The sequence below is a fragment of the Kogia breviceps genome, chromosome 14, assembly GCF_026419965.1.
Source record: "Kogia breviceps isolate mKogBre1 chromosome 14, mKogBre1 haplotype 1, whole genome shotgun sequence".
Lineage (NCBI taxonomy): Eukaryota > Metazoa > Chordata > Mammalia > Artiodactyla > Physeteridae > Kogia > Kogia breviceps.
Window position 1 is genome coordinate 15,000,416 of NC_081323.1, and position 21,911 is coordinate 15,022,326.

Genomic DNA, 21,911 nt, shown 5'->3' on the forward strand with positions numbered 1-21,911 from the left:
GATCGGGGATCCGGATTGCTGGAGGCCAGGGACTCGGGTGGACTGAGCGGCCCGGTCCACGGGAAGGGTCCCTCGGGTTTCCAGCTGGGCCGGCAGGCGTAGCGCCCCGGAGGCCCAGCTTTCGTCCGGGCGGGGTGCGGGCGACGGGGGCGGGCCGGGGCGGGGCCGGGGCGGGACCGATCACCGCCTATAAGAGGGAACGCGCGCCAGCCCTGGCCACCAGCCTTCGCGCTCTCTCCGGACAGTGGTACGATGGCCCCCGCCCGCCTGCTCGCGCTGCTGTGGCTCCTCGTGGGCGCCCTTGCCGTCGCCGCCGAGTCGGTGGGTCCTGAGAGATCCCCGGGGGGGCGGACTGGTGCCTCCTTTGTTCCTGGGATCCTGCGATGCGGGGGCAATGGGGAGGGGGATGCGCCGCCCCCAGCTAGACGCAGAGGCCAGGGACACTTAGTTGGAAACTTGGCTCCAGGGTCCCAGGGAGGCTCCGGGGAGAGGGGGGTGGGGGGCTCCCCCGCGCGCCGTGCGTCCCCAGCCTGTTGAGCTTCCCGCCTCCCTCTGGCCTCATCCCCTCCGCGGGCTCAAGGCTCGGACGTGACTAAGCTGGTGTCACCTCGTTTCCCCTCACCCTCTCGCCCCTTCCCTGGTGACCCTGGGGCAGGCTCGGAGCCCTGACGCCCCTTCTCGCCCTCTAGAATCCGAGATGGCCTGGGAGTGAAGGGGGCTGCCTGTACTAGGAATGGGGAGGGGTTTAGGGGTCTGCAGGGCCTTGTTTCACACACCGGGGCAGGGAGTGAGCCCTGACCTCCGTTCTGGCCGCAGCCCTGCCACTGGCCTGTGGCTCCGGGCAAGTCCCTAACCCCTTCTGAGTCTCGATTTTCCCATCGGCACAGAGCGTATGGGGGACTGGGACAGGAGGTGACCAGTGCTTCTTTAGGGTCCCTACAAAGTTGGGACGCTGATTTTTCAAGGGCAGACTGGAGGGGACGGTTTAGGCTCAGCACTTGGCCAGGAGTCAAGCCTCTGCTCTCCGCCAGAAGAGCGTTTAGCGCTGGGGAAACCTAAAGCTCCCCCTGTGGGGTGGGGTGAAGGGGGGCTGGGGGAAGAGAAGGTCTCAGCGAGCCCCGAGGAGCCTCCTTCTCACCACTTACTGGTCCCTGCTGTAGTTTACAAAGCCTGGGGCCCACCAGAAGCTCCCAGCAGCCAGCTGGGAAGGAGTGAGCCAATCACATCTGGGAAGATGGGGTGCAGGAATTGCTGAGAGGCGATCTGACCCCCGCCCTCCAAAAAAGCCTGGGCTTTGTGCTTCCTTGGTGCCCATAAACCTTGGTTTTGGGGAGAGCAAGTCCAGTGGCGTTCAACCATGAATGTCAATTCTTTATGGGGCTCCTATTCCTCTGGGATTACTTAGGGGAGCTCGTTTCTGCCTGGCAGGCTTTATCTGAGGTATGGGTGAGACCCTGAGCTATACCCACCCCCGACCCCAGCCCCCCTTCCTCCCTGTCCCCACGTACAACTGCAGCCCTGAGTGATGACGGCAAACATTTAGTGCTTATGGTACTGTTCTAATAGCTTTCTAATAGCTGTTGTAATGGCTCTATCAGCTAGTTTAATTCAGCCCTTCTGTTTACTGTTTTAAACTGGTCCTGAGGCTACAGAGGTCAACTAACCTGCCCAAGGTCGCATAGCTGATAAGAGGCTGAGTCAGATGCAAATGAAGCAGACAGGCTTCCAGGTCCCTTTTTTTCCTCTTTTGCACGTATCTTGACGTGTAGTCTGATGCTATTCTGAGTGGCTGCTGTTATGTCTCATCCCTGGGTCACTCTTTAGAATCCATAAAAGAGTTGGGCTGGGCTGGCCACAAGGAATTCTGGACTAGAAGGAAACCGAGGCCCAGAGTGAGGGGATGACTTCCCCAAACTAAGAAGGGCAACCTTGCCAAAAGGTGAGTGGCTGAGTTAGGACTCGAACCCAAGCCTGCTGCTCCCCGTGCAGTGCTCTAAACTAGGCCCCTGAAGGATGTGTTGGCGTCACAGTTGTGGCGGCGTCGAAGGAATGGCATGGCATGTCGCATTGGCCTGGGTGGTGTGGGGCAAAGGGGAAAGACCCCGGTGGTGGAGAGGTAACGTGCCAGTCTTGGTTCAGGGGCTGCCAAGCCTGCTGGTGCTTGGGGGGGGCGGGGGAGGAGCAGGCAGCTGTGCCTGGGGGCAGTCAGAAGGATGTGGTTTGGGGGAGGGTATGTGGTGACCCATCAGCTGGAAAAGTGAGCCCTAGGCAGCTGCTGCTTCCTGAGAGAGGTGTCTGACTCTCTTCTCCTGACCTCAGCGCTCCCTTCCTGGCTAATGTTACGAGATCTTCCACCTTGAACTGGGTCACGGGGCTTCCCCCCTTTCCCCTGCACCCTGCCCCCAGCACTTTTCCTCCCAAGGCTGTGGCCAGAAAAATCAGACCTAGTCACAGCTGGATTAGACCACAGAGATGATCCAGTCGACACTTTTCTTTTTGCAGGCGGAGAAAATTGCGGCCCAGAGAGAAGGGTTTTGGTAATAACAATTGTCGTTTGTGGAGTGCTTTCCATATACCAGGTCTGGTGCATTTTATGCCCACTTTACAGATGAGGTAAAATGGTACCATCTTGGGGTAGCAGAGAGCTCCCAGGCCATCAGAATCTCTGTCCTGTAGTCCCCCTCCAATAATGCTATTGGGGCCACTGCCCAAATTTTAGGTTTAAGCCAAAGGCCTGTCCTCCCCGTGGGTAGTGGCCTCCTTTCCCCCCTCTCAGTGCCACAGGTTTTGGGAAGGGAACCCAGGCTGAGCCAGACTCTTCTCTGTTTGGTGGGACTTGCCGTCCTAAACCAGTTCTTCCTGTCCAGCTGGAAGCATTCCCCTGATCTGCCTTCCTGCCACTCCCTCCCTGGCCAATTAAAGGCAGCCTTGTTTTGGGAGCTGGACCCCCGCCCCGTGGTATTGCTGCCAGGGGCACAGACATGGCACCAGTCCCAGTCAGTTCTGGGGAAGTGTCCTCCACGCACCCCGTGTACTTTAGCTAAGAGATGTTTCTGGTCTTCTTGAGAATTCTCTCCTTGACTGCACAGAAGTAGCGGTGGGGACGGAAGCCCAGGGGGTCTAGGACCCTTGAGTGGCCAGAGAGAGTCCTTTGGATTTCTTAGAAGCTCAGAGAGCTACCAAAGGAAAATATTTGGGGCATGCTTTGGAGGGCTCTGTGAGACTGGATCCCTTTCTCTCTCTGGGTTGACATCCCCCATCTGTAAAATGGAGTTTGAACTGAATAGAGAGCCCCTTCCACCTCAGATATTCTATTAATAATTAAGTAGCTACTCTTTGAAAGGGTTGTGGAAACCATACAGACATCTAAGGCATTCCCTCCCTTGAAGAAACTTATGGTTCATGAGGGCATTAACATACCCCATCAAATTCTGAGCCCTTCCTCCTCCACCCCTCTTCCAGCCCGACACACCCAGGCCGGGAACTCTGCTCTATTCACTTTCAGTGAAATACCTGGCCCGTAGTTAGTACTCAGGAAATGTTTGTATGAATGAACAAATAAATGCGTGCATGTAACTTCATTCTAAAAGGTGCACTGAGGTTATTTATTACTAACATGATTGCCTCCCAGTGATACTGTGAGATAGCTATTATTATCTCCATTTTTATAGGAAAGTGATGCTCAGAGGAATGTAGGGGCTTTTGCCAAAGTCAGAACCAGGTCTGTCAGGTAACACAAGGTGTCTGATTGGCAGGTCCTCGGAGAACATTCCAGATGAGGAAATTGGCTGGATTTGACAGTAGATGCCTTGGGTCCTCCTCCTGAATCTCTGGGTGACCTTGAGCAAACATGCCTTCTGGGTCTCAGTGTCCCCAACTCTGGAATGAGGAGGTTGGACCAAAGCGCCCTCTAAAGGGTCCTTTCTGGCGGGGGGAGGGGAGCTTTCTTGGCATCCTTGGTCAAGAGCCTATGCAAGAAGCAACACTGGGGAGGTGGGTGGTGGAGACATTCAGCTCCTGCCATCCCCAGCTCCTGGAAACAGAGCTTTTCCAAGTACTTGGAGTTCTGAGCTGGCCTGAATGAGGGGGCGGGAAGCCTGGCCTGGCTCTCCTGCCCCAGGTCCCTCTTGGGAGGAGTTGGCTCCTAGCTGTCCTCAGCCTCCTGGACTCGTGACGACTTAAAATTGGGGGAAGGGGCTGGACAGGGCTCTTGTGAGTCACTGGAGGAACGTGGTAGCTGGCCTGCCTGAGTCACCCATTTCCTTTCAACCTCTTGGCTAATAGGATGGCTCTGCAATGGGAATGTTGGCATGGGCTCCAGAGTTTTACCTTGTCCTTTGGGGGCCTTAAATTAGGGATAGTCAACTATCCAGGGCCTTGAAAGGACATACAGGAAATAATTAGTACTAGGCCCCAGACCTTCACAGCGCCTTACTTGTGTGTGGCCTTTGACGGAATAGAGTTCAGCCAGTCCTCAAAATTGACCTCTGCAACTGATTTGTGGTTGCCAAGGGGGAAAGGGGTTGGGGAAGGCATGGAGTGGGAGTTTGGGGTTAGCAGATGCAAACTATTACACATAGAATGGATAAACAACAACTCTGTAGCACAGGGAACTATAGTCAATATCCTCTGATAAACCATAATGGAAAAGAGCATAAAAAGATTGTATATATATGTGTAACTGGATCACTTTGCTGTACAGCAGAAATTAACACAACACTGTAAATCAACTGTACTTCAATTTAAAACAAAGTTTACTTAGAGCAAAAGAGAAAAAAATAATTGACCTCTGCAGAGCAGGTAGCGCTTTCCCCCCCATCCCTTAAAGCAAAACCGAGGCTGCAATTGGTCTGAGTTTACAGAGCAAAGATGGTACAGTCCAGATTTGATCCCAGGATTCTGATTTTTCTGACGCTCTCTCTTGCTTCTTGGGATTGGAACATTGATCTGGATTTAGGCAGACCTGACTCCAGAGATGTGAAGCTCCCCTCTTACTAGCTCCATGGCTTGGGACAGGCCACTGGACCGCTCCAAGCCTCTGCTTTCTGGTCTATAAGAAGATGGCGATTGTGGGGAGGCTTGTAAGAGATGACAAGGCCTCAAGTGGAGCTCTTAGGATCCCGCCTGGTAGGCAGGAGGCCTTCTTAGTAAACGTTCCAGCTCTGCCCAGGCTGTCTTGATGCCAGATGGTCCTTTCCTTTTGAGGATCCCACCCTCAGGGCCCCAGGAGAGCTCTCTCCCCTCCCCCCAACAGCTGCAAGGTGGGAAGGGAGGAGTCTAGGGTGGGACTGACAGAGCCCAAATCTATTTGTTTGTCTTAGAAGTTTGTTAATCATCGGATGGGTTGATATTTAAACAAGAACCAGTTCCCAGGAGCCCCACCCCTCCTGCGGGGATCGGTTGGAATCCCCCTGCTGAGCAATTTTCAGCCTGGAGAGAGACGGGGTAGGGGGACCAGGCAACCAGGACACTGCGCAGGCCTCAGGGCTTGGCCTCCCATGCTGGAGGAGCCTTGTGCCGTAGGGGGAGGGCCGGTGTTTCCAGTCCAGAGGCCGAGGGAATTGCAAAGAAACGCCCTGGGCTCTGGGGGAGGGAGTGTGATTGTGGACAGAAAAGGTACAGTGTTCTGGAATGCCAGTTTTCATTTGTTTTCTTCGGGTGATGCCTAGGGAGAGAGGAGGAGGCTTGTGTCAACGGTTGGGGCCTGATTTAACCCTAAGAGTTCAAGCAACCTGACTTGGGTGGGTTTGTTATTAACTCACTGATGATCTTTGGGCGTGGTCCCCTCTGGCCCTGTCCCCGGGAGGCTGGGTGACTGGAAAATGGGTACGTACGTTTCACAGTCAGAAAAACCCGAGTTCCCATCTCAGCTCGGCTGCTCAGCCAGGGACACGCAGTTAGTTAATAAGTCATTTGGCCCGTGTGAGCCCCGGCGTCCTCTATAAAACACCTGTGTCACTCCGGGGTCGTCATCAGTGTTTGGCAAACTTGTGAAGTTCTGGGTTAAGTTTAGTTTATCGTTAGTGGCTAGACAAGGGTTCTTAACCTGGCCAGAGGTTGGCGTGGGGAGGTGGTTCTCTGTGTGCCCGCTGAGAAACGTAAACCAGTAGTTATGGTTCTTGGGGTTCAGAGCTTTTTATCCCTCTCACAGGGCTCCAGGAGTCCCCAGAAAGATCACTCTGTGATCCTAACAGTTCTTTCCAGCTTCAGCCTTCTGTGGTCCCCCCTACCCACCCCTGTGACTCCCTACCTCCCACCCCACCGCCAGGCCCTCCTACTCAGCCCCCTCCCCCCTGCTTTACTCTGCATCCCCCCCTCCCCCCGCCTTCAGGCTTGGAGCTCGGCTGCCCCAGTTTTCTCTGGCACAGTAGCAGAGGCTGCTAGTCAGGTGACACCTGGGGTAATGGAAAGGGGAGGCAGGGAGAGGCTGGTATGTGTGGAAACAGTGACTTGGTGGGGCCCGGCCCATCGTGGCCAGGCCTGCGGGGACTGGCTGTACTGTGCCACCTCGGGGCATGGGGGCAGTGGTGACCAACGTCTGGGACACTCCTTGCCCTGGGGAAGCCCGGCCAAGAGACGTCTGTGGGACAGACTGACCCGATCTGGAGCTGTGGCTTCCCCAAGTGGCGGGGGAGGCTGGGAAGGGGCAGGAAGCCAGCACCCAGGGCTGATCTAATCGGCCGAGACAAGGCTATATCGACTCTGCTCTAGAGAACACGGGAGGCTTGTTTATACCCCGCCCTCGGATCCAGCAGGGACCTCGGATCCGCTGCCTAGATTACCAGCCCAGCTTCAATGCACCTCTGTCTCTGCGGCCCTGGGGGAACCAGCCCCCTCCCGGCTGTCTCCACCGGTAATCGGTAATCGGAGCAGTCCCCAGCTTGGTTACCAGACCTCCAGACAGAGGAAGGCTTGTCTCTTTGAGAATCGCCTTTCATAGGTGGGGAAGTCGAGGCCCAGAGAGAGAATCTCCCACGATCATCCGGGGTGTTAGTGACAAGGATGCCGCATGAGCTTCGGCCAGGGGGATGTCCAGAGGCTCCAGAAGCTCCCCCCACCCTTCCCCTTCCAGCCTCTATTACTAGCTGGCACCCCTGGGTCCTGGAGCTGCCCTGGACGGGCAGTGGGGATTGGTGAAAAGCTGCTGGCAATGCCAGGCCTGGCTTCTCTCCTGAGCGATTGTGTTCCTAGTAACCCGACCTTGGAGTGGGCAGGGCCGACATTCGAACCCCCATCCCCAGACCTGGCTTAACCCTTCTCATACCGGCGCACCAGGTCCTGGATTGGTGTGTGGTTTCTTCTGGCCTTCTAGATATTTTCTTCATCCCCAAGGCAGGTCAGGAAATACTCTGGGGATACAGGTCCCCAAGTAGAGTTTCAAGTGTCTCTGGTCACTGCCGTTTGCTCTTTTTGGAAAAATGCAGTTGGTCTCTCCTCTGCCTCTGTCTGCTTAGGACAGGTGCTCCAAGCTGTGTGACCTTGCACAGATCTCTGCCCATCTCTGGGCCTTTCTCTCTTCTATCAGGGGGCCTGATTGGTTCTTGAAGAGTCCCTGGTCTCGGAAGCAAAATAAATACAAGTTATAAGGGTATGTCCCTGCGCAGTTTGCAAAGCACCTCCCCACCCACCAACCACTTTTCTAGCAATGCAACTGCTTCTACAACTTTTCCCAGGTCTCTCTGACCCTTTGAGCACTAATCCCCTTAGCCAGAAGGAAGGCAGATGGGGATTAATAATAGCTGCTACTCATTGAGCACCTGCTATGTACCAGGCCACGTGCTGGGTCCCTCACACACCCCAGTGCGTTTCACTTAATCCTCATCCTTCAGCAAGGTGCTACTAGCCCCGGTTACAAAAAGAGGAAACTGAGGCTTTAAGATGTGAAATAAATGCCCAGGCTCATATGGTTAGGGAGTGATAGGACTGTAGTTTGCTGGTGGAACTGCCTTTACGGGTCACCACTGTGCTGGTGGACCCTTCCATTGCTGCCAACATCTAGAGTCCTGATTGTGGCACCCAGGTTTCGCTCATTCTAGGGGGTATGTGACCCTTCGGAAGGAGCATGGGGGAGGACCAGACCATGCCTGTATCAATGGCCCCTTCTGGGGGATCTCCTGCCAGGACCACTGTGCTGGGTTCAGCAGTTAGGGCCCAGGGTACTAAGCGTCGCAGCTTCCCCCCAAATTTGGCTTGCCCAATTGACCTTCTGGTCTCACCCCCAAAAGAGTGTCCCTGACCCCTGGGGGTGGCTTCCTCCCCTGGGGAAGGGCCAGCTGGGGGAAGGCTGCTTCTCTTTTTCTCCCATCAGTTCACAGTTAAGCAAGCTCTGACCCTGAACTTCTCCCAGGTGTCCCAGCCAAGTTTCTGTTCTTTTGTTTAAGCAATATCACTTTTACCTTTGTTTACTTCCTGACCAGGGGAAGGGGTGCCCTGGAACCCTGGCCTGGAATTAGTATGCTCTGGGCTGTGGCACTGGGGTGGAGAGGTAAATTGTGGGTGGCAGTGAGAAGTCTGGTTGTGGCTAAGACATGGTCTTGAGAAAGACCTAGGTTTGATTCCCAGCTCTGTGACGTTACATGAATGACTCAACTGAGGCTCTCTTTCCGGCAACATGGGTAGAGCACCTTACAAGGCTGTTGTGCGAATAAAAAGAGCTCATACGGAGAAAAACCCAGCTTGGTGCCCGGCACGTCGTGGATACTAGTGCCTGGCCCCATGATTTTCCTGGGTGACTGAAGCTGTAGGACTTTGCAGTAGGGTTGGTGACTTTTTTCCTAGCTTCATGTCAATCGCCTAAGGACTGGATGTGGGTTATATCTGGAGTGACAGCTGCTGCCTGTGGATTTGCTGAGACCTTTAGGGGCAGCCCAGACCCTAGAAGTGGGAAAGGAAGACAAGTCCAGCCCAGGAGCACAGAGACCTAGGTTCTTTTTTTTTTTTTTTTTTTTAAGGCACCTAAGTTCTAAGTCCAGTTTTGCTTGGGTGACCTTGGCAAAGGCCCTTATCTTTTAATCTGGGTAGCAAATGAGATGGTTGGGCCTCAGACACCTTCTGTTAGGTAGGCATTAGTCTTTACAGCACAAAATAGCGCCTACCCCTCTTCTTTTCTATGGAGAGTCTGGGGAAGCATCCAGCATCTCTAAACCTCCAGGCAGCAACCCCAGGTGCCCACGAGGGTCTGCTTATTCAGCTGCTGATTTCTGTTGTGTGTCTATGAGTAGGACAAAGATAGAGAGAGACCTGAGGGCCCAGAGAGGATGCCTGGGTGTGCACACACGTGTGACCTCGTGCTCCCCAGGCAGGGATCGAGGTGAGCCAGGGGCAGGGTGGAGTCCCTCTTTGGCCACGGCTTGGCCTGGCTGCTGGGGGGGCCTGGTTCTTCAAAGCCACCTCAGACTGAATGGGCCTTGTCTGAAAAGAGGGTGGGGGAAGGGAGGGTTCTTGGCATCCCCCCATCCACACACACACACAAAGGGATACTTGCCCACAATCCCAGGGAGCCTGGTTGAGTCTTGCTGGGCTAGTCTTAGGGATTCTGCCCACTTGGGAATTTCCCTCTTGTCAGGGGTCTTGGGCAGAGAAGGGGCCACTTCTGTAGTTGGAGAGGATTTAATCTCTTGTGTCCTCCATCAGTATGCCTCACAGAGCTCCTCCTAAGCCCTTTGACTTGCTGTAGGAGGGCACCTGGGCTCATCTAATGCAGCCTTTAGGGATCCCTGCCCATTTATGTATTGGTTTGTTGGTTTGTTTGTTTATGGCGCACCACATGCCATGCAGGTTCTTACTTCCCCAGCCAGGGATCGAACCCGTGCCCCCTGCAGTGGAAGCTCCGAGTCCTAACCACTGGACTGCCAGGGAAGTCCCAATCCCTGTCCTTTTAGAGCCAAGATAGGTATCTGATGGGATCTAATCCTGGCTAATTCTGGCCATTCCTGACCTTAAGAAAAGTCATTTATGCTCTCAAGGAACCTGGTATAAAAATGAAGGGTTAGGCATGACCCGGTGACCCCCAAGATGGCTGAACTGGGAATCAATCTAGTTTTCAGCCTGGGTTTTGCTGCAGACTTGGTCTTCATTTCCTGATGTAAAACAGAGCTACTACCAACCAGTCAGTGTGCTGATCCGGTGGGTTGTTTTGAAACACTCCTCAGCACTTTCACCCACTAAAAGAAAGGCAGGATTCATAAATAACCAGTCGTGGCTCCTGGGAATGAGAAGGTAGGGGAAGTTCTCAGCCTGAAACAGCACAGTGTTGGGACCCCAGCCCCCATCTCGAGGACTTTGAGGTCTGCCTGGTCTCCAGGCCAGATAAGCAAGTGGCCAGAGTACCCTCTTTCCCTCCTGGGCTGGGTTTGACCTCCACTTGACAGGGCTCCCTCCTAACCGAGGTAGGTGGGCACTCTGTGTACACATGTGTTTATCCGTATGTGGCTAAAGGCTCAGGTGACCCATGCCTGGGTTCTGGTCCAGTGTGGGCACTTTCTTGCCTGTGTGATCTTGGGAAAGTGACTAATTTTCTGAGCATCTCCCTGCCCCCCACCTCTTAATACTTCTGCAAATAAGGGCTATGAGGAGGAGCTCATTCACGCTAAGTGCTTAGTCTGGGAAGCCGCCCGGGTCCTGCTGTTTCTGATTCTGGGCCCCAGGGGAACTTGCAGCAGGAGATGGGGGTAGAGCACAGGGACTCCACCCTAGGTACAGGCAGCTTGCGCAACCACAGAGGAGCCTTCCTCCAGTGCTGCCAAACTGAAGCCACAGGCATGGGGCTGTGCGGGGGCTGGAATTCCAGCGCCGGCAACCCCACAGCTCCTGATTCCCGAGTCATGAAGTCATCCCTCACCAGGGCTTAACCCCTTCTGGCTCCCCACCCCCACATGTAGCAAGCCTTCAGCAGAGAGTCTCGCCTTGGCGGTGGGAGGGAGTTGCCTGCCCATTGCCTTCCTCCCGGCCTGACCCTGCTCTCTTCTGGGAATCCAGCTGCCCTTGACTGGGTGGAAGGGGACCTGGTATGATAGGCCGGTTCCGCCCACCTCTCCCCGGAAGCCTGGGCCTCTCCCACAGATGGTAACCTTGTCTTAGGAACGGATGTTCCTTCTCAGGCTCTCCCCTGTGTCGCTGGCAAGTCTCAGCTGGGTGAAGGACAGCTTGGGGCTGTCAGTAGCAGAGCCCTGGCCTCTTTCCTCTCTGAGCTATGTAGCTAACTCACTGTGTGACCTTGAGCAAGTCACTGCTGTGTCCCGGGGCTCATCTTGCAAATTTGTCTGAGGTCGCACAGAAAGTTAGGGGCCAGGAGGGGCCCGGGACCCAGGTCTCCAAGCTCTGCCCTGATCCTCTTCCAGCACCCCTGCTCACCTTCCTGAACGCCCACTTCACTGCCTCTCCGGGGTTCAGGGGCTGCTCTAGGGCACTGGGGGGCGACTGGCTGATGTGTCTCCTGTTTTTACCCTAGATCCGAGAAACTGAGGTCATCGACCCCCGAGACCTCCTAGAAGGCCGACACTTTTCCGGAGACTTACCGGACGACGAGGATGTTGGGGTACCTGGGCAGGAGCCCCATGACTTTGAGCTGTCTGGCTCCGGAGATCTGGGTACGGAGGGTGTGGTGGGCAGGCTGGGGCCCGGGACTGGAGGGAACCCATCCTCTTCCTCCTACAAGGGTGACCCCACCTTGAAGCTTGGATTTTCCTATCGTGCCCCTCCCCCTAAAAAGGGGGGAAACAAAAGTTGCCGGATCAACCCATCCCCGAGACCCTCTCTGGGCAGATGGTTTGCTGCTTTGAGTTCAATTTTAGTTCTACGTTTTCTTTGCGCCAGCCATGGACGTGAGGAGGAGGACTGCTGAGTGCTTTTCTTCCTTTGAAAAGGAAAGGGAGCTGCTCAGAAGCCTGGGGGCAAGGTGACAGAGAGGTGTGGGTGGGAACTGAGAACAAACCCCCTGCTTCAGAGGGGGTGGGAGTAGCGAAGGGGCCCAGACCACGAGCCGGTAACTCTCTCGTCTTCTGTGACTTCCTGGCTCTGGCTGCCGGGCCAGACAGAGCTGCAAGAAGCATCCCTCCTATGTGTGAGGTGGTGTAATAATTTGAAGTTTGAGCTTTGGAGACACGTAGTCCCGAGTTCAAACTGCCACTCGGTGACCTGTAAGCCTTGGTTTCCTCATCTGTAAGATGGGAATAGAAATGACAGTGCATTGGTGTCTGTGTTGTGGAGTTGGGACTGAGTGAAAGCCCCTGGCATTTACCACACACTCAGGAAATACATGAATATTGCAATTTCTAATATTTACTATTGCAGTCTAGATTCTTCTCAAATGAATCCCCTGGAGATCTTGTTAAAATACAGATTTTGATTTAGTGGACCCTGAAATTCTGAATTTCTAACCAGCTACTGGGTGATGCTGTTGGTCCTGGGATCTATATGGAGCAAGAATTTGGAGCTGACAAAAAAATCTGCCCAGCTACCAGCTCAGCATTCCTGTGAAAGAGCCAGGGAGGCAGGTCTCAGGAGCCCCATTTTACAGATGAGATGACTGTGGCTCGGGTGGGAATGATCGATCACCTGCTGGACACTGAACATTTGGGGGCCGATTGTGAATTCGAATTCCCACCAGCCCTGGGTCATTGACCTGGGGGTAACCGACCTCACATTCACACGGCCTTTCTGCCTTTACAGATGACTCAGAGGATACCCCGATCTTCCCGGAAGTGATCCATCCCTTGGTAAGTAAGCAGCTACACACTTTGGCCTCTCCTGTTCTTAGTACCTCTTTTTTTTTTTTTTTTTAACGGTACACGGACCTCTCACCGTTGTGGCCTCTCCCGTTGCGGAGCACAGGCTCCGGACGCGCAGGCTCAGCGGCCATGGCTCACGGGCCCAGTCGCTCCGCGGCATGTGGGATCTTCCCGGACCGGGGCACGAACCCATGTCCCCCGCATCAGCAGGCGGACTCTCAACCACTGCGCCACCAGGGAAGCCCCTTAGTACCTCTTGAGGGGAGCATAATAAGTGGGAGTCTGATGTCACTCTGAAGAAAGCTTCTATTTGTGGCCCTGGACTCTTGGGACAGACACAGCTGTGGGTCATGGGCAGGCCATCCTCTCTGCAGGGGTAATCACTAAGTGAGAAACACTTAGATGTTTCCAGCCTCTTTTTTGGTGTGCGTTTCTAGGTATTTCCCAACATTAATATCGAATTATACATACAGTTCTATGTACTTCGTTTTCCACTTAAAGTGATCATGAGTATTTTCCCACGTAATTAAATGTTTTTCCTATTCATTTTTATGGCCTGCATAATCAGAGTTCACCCAGTTTCCCTTATTGATGGAAAAGAGGTTTATGATTTTTTGAGCTCCTTCAATGACAACACGACAGCAAGCATCTTTTACACAAACCTCTGATTAGCCCCTTAGGACAGAGTCCCAGAGGCAAAATTCCTGCCTTAATGGAGAAGCTATTTCCGCAGTTTTGCCAAACCACCCTCCAGAATAGAATAGTAGTATTCTATTACTCTAGAATATTCTAGAACACCTGCTTCCCTGTGCCCTTGGTCACATTATTCATTCCCCTTTGGGGACAGATTTACTAGAAAAGTTGACAGCATAATTATTGAGATGTTGTTGCTGATTTCTGCTCTAGGACCATGTGGTTTGGCCAGCGAGATGCAGAACCAGATTCCTCACCTGGCTGAATGTCCCTGTCCCCTGCCCTGGGTCCCTCCCCAAACCACGCTGAGTGTTGGTCTCTTTTCCTTCCCTCTATCCAGGTGCCTCTAGATAACCACATCCCTGAGAAGACAGGACTTGGGAGCCGGGTCCCCACCGAACCCAAGGAACTGGAGGAGAATGAGGTCATCCCCAAGAGGATGTCACCCTTTGATGGGGATGAGGATGTGTCCAACAAGGTGTCCATGTCCAGCACAGCCCAGGGCAGCAACATCTTTGAGAGGACAGAGGTTCTGGCAGGTAAGGTCCCATGTTTCCCACAAGATACCCCGAAGAGGGAGAGGGCTTCAGGTGGGGGCAGAATAGAGCTGCAGGCAAGGATGCCTCTAGCCCATTAGGCAACTTGGTACCCCTTCCTTACAACCCCTGGGTGCCCTGGGGCCTTGAAGGATGACACGTCCCCTAAGAGGTGACTCTGACTCTGTGTACAGCCTGCTGGACAGAGAGGAAGAATTACATATCAAGGACTAAAAAAAATAGATGCTGAGTCATTCACTTGCCCTAAGTCCTTCTCTTATTTACAAAGCGCTTTCCCAGCCTGAGTTTAGCACCTGGGGAGTCAATTATTAAAAGTTTAACTTCCCTTGAAAACTTCCCCTGAAAGCCCAGAGGCTCCTTTGGGTTGGGCTGTCTTCCCCTCCCCCTGCTGTCACTTGGCAGCCTTGTGACCTAGGCTGAGAAGCTTTCCAGCCTCAATTGATGAAGTGACCCTCAGTTTCCTTGTCTGCAAATGGGTACAGTGCTATCCCCTCGGGTTTCATGACTTCATGAAAAGTAGAATCTAAAATAACTTGGCAAACTGTAAAGGGCTGTTCTGGTTTGTTAGTATAGTTCACAATAGTAGATGGTTTAGTGTAGTATACTTGTAGTAGGTGGCACCCAGGGAAACTTCATGTGCCAGGTTAAGAAACAGAGGCCTAGAGAGAGTACATGTTGGGCAAGAGCTGTAGCATTCTCGACTATAATGTGCTGTGTGACGAAAGCTCTGTCCCGGGGAGAGACTTCAGGGGTGGCTCTGTCTAGCCTGGCTACGGGGCCTTCAGCTGGGGTGGTATTTGGCTCCTTCTCTTCTTCCCGGGCAGCTGTGGGGGTCTCCAGAGCTGGGTTGGGGGCTTTGTCAGAGGGAACTCCCTTTCTGGCCAGGTTCTACAGGCTGAGGGCCAGTCTGGCTGAACCAGCCTGGTGAAGGGGCACCCTGGGCCCAGGCTGGGTTTTTCCCGTCTTCTGGCAAGCAGCTGGGCCGGCAGCTCCGAGGAGGCTGGAGGTACAGGGAAAGAGCCCTGTGCGCTGCCTGCAACCAGGACAGATAAAGGATCTTGCCTGCATGTTGCAGGGTATAACCCCTGGGGACATTGGGCCCAGCTCAGCGCTGACCCTGGCCCACGGGTCCCTGCGTCAATGTTCTTTGAACCTTATGTGTGATGTGGGTGGGGTGAGGAATGCTGTCGAAACTAGAGGGGCAACTGTTTCTTATGCACAGAGAGACTCAGACCCAGAGAAAGCAAACCGCTTACTTTGGGTCACATAGCAAGAGAGAACCAGGTCATCTCTTAATACTTCCCATGGAGAATTACACAAGTGTGAGATCTTCAGTTGAAAAGTTATATTGTTGAGCTAGCTGAGGTGGGACCCTCCATTCCAGTAGTTTTTAAACAGCAAGTTTATCAAGTGCTTGTCATATGCCATGTGATTCATGCACCTGCCTCATTGAGTCCCCATAACAACCATATCCGACAGGTATGGTTATCTATACTCTTACAGATAAGGAAACTGAAGCTTGGAGAAGACTAGTCACTTGTCCAAAGGCATAAGACCAGACAGTGGTAGACCTGGCATGGGAACCTAGGACCACAGGCACTTCTGAGACTGTCTTTGAGCCTTGACCTTGTGGGGAATCCCAGCACAGACCAAGGGTCTAACAGAGGAGTGATCAGAGGGAAAGGCGATAGAAACGGGAAGGGGGTTGATACCTGATAGTCCACGTCCTTTTTCCTGGTATTTCCTGGGGGTACTTTGTTGCTGCCTTTTCGTCATTTTAGTCAAGAAAGAGCCCGATTTGGTTCTCTGCCACTCTGTCCCCATTCTGTGCATGGATTTGGAGTGTGTGCAGGGGCAGAAAATTAATCTTCTTAGGTTAAGACTGAATTAGGGGACTCAATCTGCTACCGAAAGGTTTCTGGGAGATATCCCTGCCTGCTCAACAAACAGGAGTGAGCCCTCCGGGCAGCCTGGTGTCATACAGAGAACATAACGTTCACCTGAAAAGCCCACACCTGGCTGTCACTAACCAGGTGCCCTCAGCCAGTGCTCCTGTCTGAGCCAAACTGTGTCATTTATTAAGCACCTATTGTTGTGCCAGAATGATTTAGGGTACTAGGGACACAGGTATAAACCACGAAGGTTCATCATGAATGAGTGTTGAGCATATGCTATGCACTGTTCTGAGCTCTCTAAGTGGATTAATTTCTTTAATCCTGGGGACAAACCTATGAGAAAGGTACTATTGTGTCCATTTTGCAATGAGAGAGATGAAGGACTTTTATTATTTAGATCCCGCAGCCAGTTAAGTGGCAGAGATGGGAATGGAACGTAGGCCTTAAGCACTGAGTTCGTACGTAGGGACGTAAACCACATGTATAATTCTTTTTTTTGGCTGCACCGTGCGGCATGTGGGATCTTAGTTCCCCGACCAGGGATCAGACCCGTGGCCCCTGCAGTGGAAGCATGGAGTCTTAACCACTGGACCGCCAGGGAAGTCCCAAACCACATATATAATTATCTATAACGTAGGAGTGTGGACACATTCGCATGTGGTAACTGTATGGTAGCATATACCTGCGTGTGTATAGAATGTATATACCAGTCTATAGAAATGTAGGTCTGCACACAGGGTCAGCTAGAGAGCTCGCTGTGCTGAGGACCATGGGGTAAGTAGGTTTAAGGGGGATTTCCACAGCCTGCAGTTTCTCTTCTTCCTGGCTCAGGGCCGAGCTGGGAGTTGGCCTGGTGTTGAGATAGAACCTGGCTTTGGACTCAAGCAGATGTGGGTTGGAATGGTGCCTTTGTCACTCCAGTTCTATGTTTTTTTCAGTGACTTACAGTGACCCCCTTCTCATTAATGAGGTTGTGAGAATCAAATTCAGTAAGGCATCAGCAGAGCACACCCGGGGGAGTGATGGCGAGGATGTCTAGTGGTCGGAGAACCGACCAGGCGGAAGTGGCCAGTGTACCCCGAGGTCGCGACGGGCAGCCTGCTCTCACCTCGCCGCTCTCCTCTCTCGTCTCCAGCTCTGATTGTGGGCGGTGGCGTGGGCATCCTCTTTGCCATTTTCCTGGTCCTGCTGCTGGTGTACCGCATGAAGAAGAAGGATGAGGGCAGCTACGACCTGGGCAAGAAACCTATCTACAAAAAAGCCCCCACCAACGAGTTCTATGCCTGAAGCTTCCTCCTGAGCACCTGCTTGGACTTTACGGGGGAGGGCCGCTGAAGGATTTTGAAGGATTTTGAAGGGTGGACATTAGGGGAGGGGGAGGGCAACCCAGTCCTGATCTATCAGCATCTCCAGCTCCGATTAGGGTTTCAGTGTCAGAAGAGACATCATCTTCTACTGTTCCTGCCTGCCTCTTCTTGATTCTCTGGGCCTCCATTGTCCCAGCAGAAAAACAGGGTTAAACTTGGCCTTTCTCAAGGCCAAGTCTGGGATTGGATCGTTTCTTCATCTTCCGGTTTAGAATCGAGGCCCAGCTGAGAGCCTGTACTGAACAGGGCTCATCCAGAGCCTTTCTAAGCTATTGTGTGAATCCTGCTGGAGGTCGGCCCCCACCCCCAGCCTTCTTCCCTCCCTCCCTTCCTTCCACAGCCTGGCCCCTCTGCCAGGAGCTGGGAGAAGGAACCAGAACCATCGATCTGCACGTGGAGATGTGTCCCTCAAAGGGCACCTGCAACCACACTATGGGAGTCTGTGGTACACCTTGGGCCATTCTAGGCTCTTCCAAGTGACTTTTGGAAATCAACCTTTTTTATTTGGGGAGGGTGGGGAGAAGAGCTGAAAGTCCATTGTGAAATGGACTTGTAGAATATTCATAAGTCTATTTTTAGTGGGATTTTTTTAAAATTGTTCATTCCTTTGTACAGAGCCTCTCTACCTGGGCAAGAGTACACAGAAGCCGAGGCATTCTCCTCCCTCTTGCACCTTTCCACAGTACCTGCTAAGTTTGTATTTAATGTTTTTTTGTTTTTGTTACTCGAAAAAGAGAGAAGAGTCGGAGATATAATTTTTATTAATTTTTTTTTTTTTTTAACTATTTATAGCTTCAGACAGGGCCTCTCCTTTCCTCTTGCCTCTTTTTCTTTAAATCCCCTCCCCGTGATTTTTGTTTTTTTAATTCTTCATACTTCTCTGCTTATGACCTTGGCCCTTTCTAAAGCTGCTTCCTCTAAGAAGCTTTTGCTGAAATATAGTTTTCTAGCAGATCCCAAAACATAACCTAGGGGATGGTGGGATATTTGTGTCTCTTTTTCATGTAATATATTATTATTCTTCCTTGGTTCTAGCAAAATAGATAAATATATTTTTTCAGGAAATAGTGTGATATGATATTCCCATGTAAAGCTGGCTGGGTGGTTGAGTGAGTGAATTTTTGTGTGGCTGAGTGGATTTTTGCCTCTTTCTCTGGTCCTGTTCCTTGGTGCCTTCTCCTGATTGGGCTGGAAACCTCTCTAACTTTTGCTGTGAGCCTAGCTGGGGTTCCTTCATTTGCTGTCTCCTAATTTAAGAGAAAATTGGAGAGCAGTGCTATCCAATATGGCAGCCACTAACCACATTGAAATCAATTAAAACTACATGAAGTGAAACGTGTGTTCCTCAGTTCTAGTAACCACATTTCAAGTGCTCAGCAGCCACATGTGGCTGGTGGCTGGTGCACCAAACATGTAGGCAGAGCCCACTGGCAACTGTTGGACAGCACAGCTCGAGAACTAAGCTGGTTTAACAAGTCACAGCGCCAGTTTTGCTGAGATGACCTTTGTCTCCCTAGACAAAGGGGGATGGGGGAGGGCTGATCAGGCCCTGGCTCTGGGCCCTGTTATCTGTGACCCTTCCTCTCCAGAGAGGAGAGGCCTGCAGAGGCCTAGTGGCTTAGCCAGGGCAGGCCACATCTCCTGACCCCATTGGCTGGGGTTGGGGGGTATTACCCTTGCTTCCCTCACCTTTCATCACCATAATCCCAGGGTCCCAGCTGGCTGGGTCCTCTTCCTCCCCTGGTGTCCTTTTCCTCTGGCCATGTTGGGAATGAGCACCTCACACTGTTGTCTGTTACTGATTTTTTGATAAAAAGATAATAAAACCTGGTACTTTCTAGATCGCCTGCCTCTATCATTTTTGAGTTCATCAGACGTCATCCTTTCCCTTGATCTCAGTGGAGCCTGAGATAATTGCTGCCAGACACCAGAGGCAGAGATGTAAGATGCCATGAAAGAGCCCGGAAAGCGGGGAGGAAAGTCAGAACGTGCACACTGGCCTGTGGGCCATGTCTTGCCTACCTCGGACTTTTGTTTAGGCGGCACCGTGTTGCACCGTGTTTAAAAAACAAACACAGAAATCCTTGAATTAGTTGCCAGCTATGGAAGTGAGGATGTTTCCCATAAAAATCCAGACTGATTCCCTACTTCTCTTCGGGGGAAAAAAAATCAAGATTTGGCAACTCTCAGGCTGCATGGCAACCACTGGGAGTTGCTGATGGGCGGGTGACCGTTTAGATGCAGGTTCTCTGCTTTGCCACAGTCTGTCCACCTGCTTGGCCTCTGAGCATCGAAGCTGGTGGGCTCTGGTCAGATACCACTGATGCCTCTCGATCCTCATAACAACCCTCTGAGGTGGGTAAGATGCTTTTTAAAAAAAAATTTAATGTAATTTATCTCGTTATTTATTTTGGCTGTGCTGGGTCTTAGTTGTGGCACACGGGATCTTCGTTGTGGCATGCAGACTTCTTAGCTGTGGCATACATGCAGGATCTAGTTCCCCGACCAGGGATGGAACCCAGGCCCCCTGCATTGAGAGCGCAGTCTTACCCACTGGACCACCAGGGAAGTCCCAGTCCCTCCCATCTGTTCGATCTGCATTATCCAATCCAGTGGCCACTAGTTAACATGAGAGTATTTAAATTAAAATTAATTAAAATTCAAAAAATTAAAATTCAGTTCCTTAGTGGCACTAGCCACATTTCAAGTACTCAAGAGCCACATGTGGCTGGTGCCTACTCTGTTGGATAGAGCAGATATAGAACATATCGACTGTGGTAGGGCTAGGTTGGATGGTGTGAGATCAGGTCAGGATCCCAGGATTTGGATTTCAGCTTCATTAGCTGTTACTTTGGGCTCCAATGGGCTCCAGAGAGGTAGGTCAGAACTTGGTCCATAGGAAGTGTTCCATAAGTGGCACTTTATTCTCATCATAAACACATCTTTTGGGTGAGGTATTAGTTCCAGAAGGCCCTGTATCTTTTATTGCCATGTAAAATTACCCCCAAACTTAAGGATTTATCACAATGTAAATATCTCACATAGTTGCCATGGGTCAGGAGTTATCTAGGTGGTTCCGGAGTCTCATGGGATTGTAGTCAAAATGTTGGCCAGAGCTGCAGTCATCTGAAAGCTTGACTGGGCTGGAGGATCCACTTCCAAGATGGTGCACATACATGGCAAGTTGGTGCTGGCTGTTGGCAGGAGACCTCAGTTCCTTGCCATGTGGACCCCCATAGGGCTGATTTGAGTGTCCTCATGACACAGCAGCTGGCTCTTCCCAAAGAGTGATCTAAGAGAGACAGGGGGAAGCTATAATAATGCCTTTTATGGCCGAACCTCAGAAGTCACACACTGTCGTTTCTACTAACTCCCATTGATCAAAGGGGTCAACGCTATTCATTGTGAGAGGGGACTACAGAAGGGCAGGAATACCAGGAGGCAAGACTCGTCTGAAGCCATCTTTATTTTTTTAAAAATAAATTTATTTATTTTATTTTTGGCCACGTTGGGTCTTCATTGCTGTGCGCAGGCTTTCTCTAGTTGCGGCGAGCGGGGGCTACTCTTGTTGCGGAGCACGGGCTCTAGGCACACGGGCTTCAGTAGTTGTGGCACGCTGGCTCAGTAGTTGTGGTGCACGGGCTTAGTTACTCTGCGGCACGTGGGATCTTCCCGGACCAGGGCTCGAACCCGTGTCCCCTGCATTGGCAGGTGGATTCTTAACTACTGCACCACCAGGGAAGGCCCCAGAAGCCATCTTAAAGGCTGGTTCTTAGAGCACCACTGCTGCTCAACTCTGGACAGGGGTTAATTTATGTGGAATGCTAACTCTGAGTGGAGCTTGGTATAATATTATTTCTGAGAATTGGGCAGGGGATGCAAAGTGGTTTTGGACAATATTGGGCCAGTTTTGTTCATGATCCTGCCAATCTTCTGGAGCAGCAGAAGCACTGACCCCTGTATGGGGCAGTTCCTTCCTGGAGCAGAGGGAGGCCTACCGGCCAAATAGATTCCCCCTTGTCAATAATTTGCTTTGTGGTTTTGGGGATTGGGATGGTCAGAATTCCAAGATGGCCCCCAAGACTTCTGCCCCCTGGAGTACACAACCTGTCTATTCCCTCCCCTTGAGTATGGGCAGGACCTCTAAATATGATGGATGTCACCCCCATGGTAAGGGCACATTGGGTAGTACAGGTGAAAGGATTTTGCAGATGGCATTTAATGTCCTGAATTAGTTGGTTTTAGTAAAAAGGGAGATTATTCTGGGTGGGCCAGGCTTAATCAGTTGAAGATACGTATAAGAGGGTCTGGGACCTTCCTGATGAGAGTGACGCTCTCCTGCTGGACCTGAAGAAGCAAGCTGCCATTGAATTCTGCAGCCACAAGGACATGGATTTTACTACCAACAGCCATGTGAGCTTGGAAGAGGGTCCTGACTTACAATGGGGCTATGTCCCGATAAACCCATAGTAAGTTGAAAATATATCGTAAGTTGAAAATGCATTTAATCCACCTAACCTACCAAACATCCTAGCTTAGCTTAGCCCAACTTAAATGTACTCAGAACACTTCTATTAGCCTACAGTTGGGCAAAATCATCTAACACAAAGTCTATTTAAAAATAAAGTGTTGAACCTCTCATGTAATTTATTGATACTGTACTGAAAGTGA

At 52.0% G+C, this 21,911-nt stretch overlaps 1 protein-coding gene and 1 long non-coding RNA gene across 2 annotated transcripts; both read left to right on the forward strand.

Moving 5' to 3' along the window:
* Positions 1–221: 221 nt before the first annotated feature.
* SDC4 (syndecan 4) lies at positions 222–19,080 on the forward strand. The gene is made up of 5 exons (XM_059037872.2): positions 222–321; positions 11,450–11,588; positions 12,670–12,716; positions 13,762–13,960; positions 17,009–19,080. Exons 1-5 carry the CDS (start codon positions 253–255, stop codon positions 17,158–17,160), a joined length of 606 nt encoding a protein of 201 aa, XP_058893855.1. The 5' UTR covers positions 222–252; the 3' UTR covers positions 17,161–19,080.
* On the forward strand, positions 336–3,581 carry LOC136792559 (uncharacterized). The gene is made up of 2 exons (XR_010836513.1): positions 336–1,939; positions 2,503–3,581. It is a non-coding gene; the product is annotated as an uncharacterized lncRNA (long non-coding RNA).
* Positions 19,081–21,911: the final 2,831 nt, after the last annotated feature.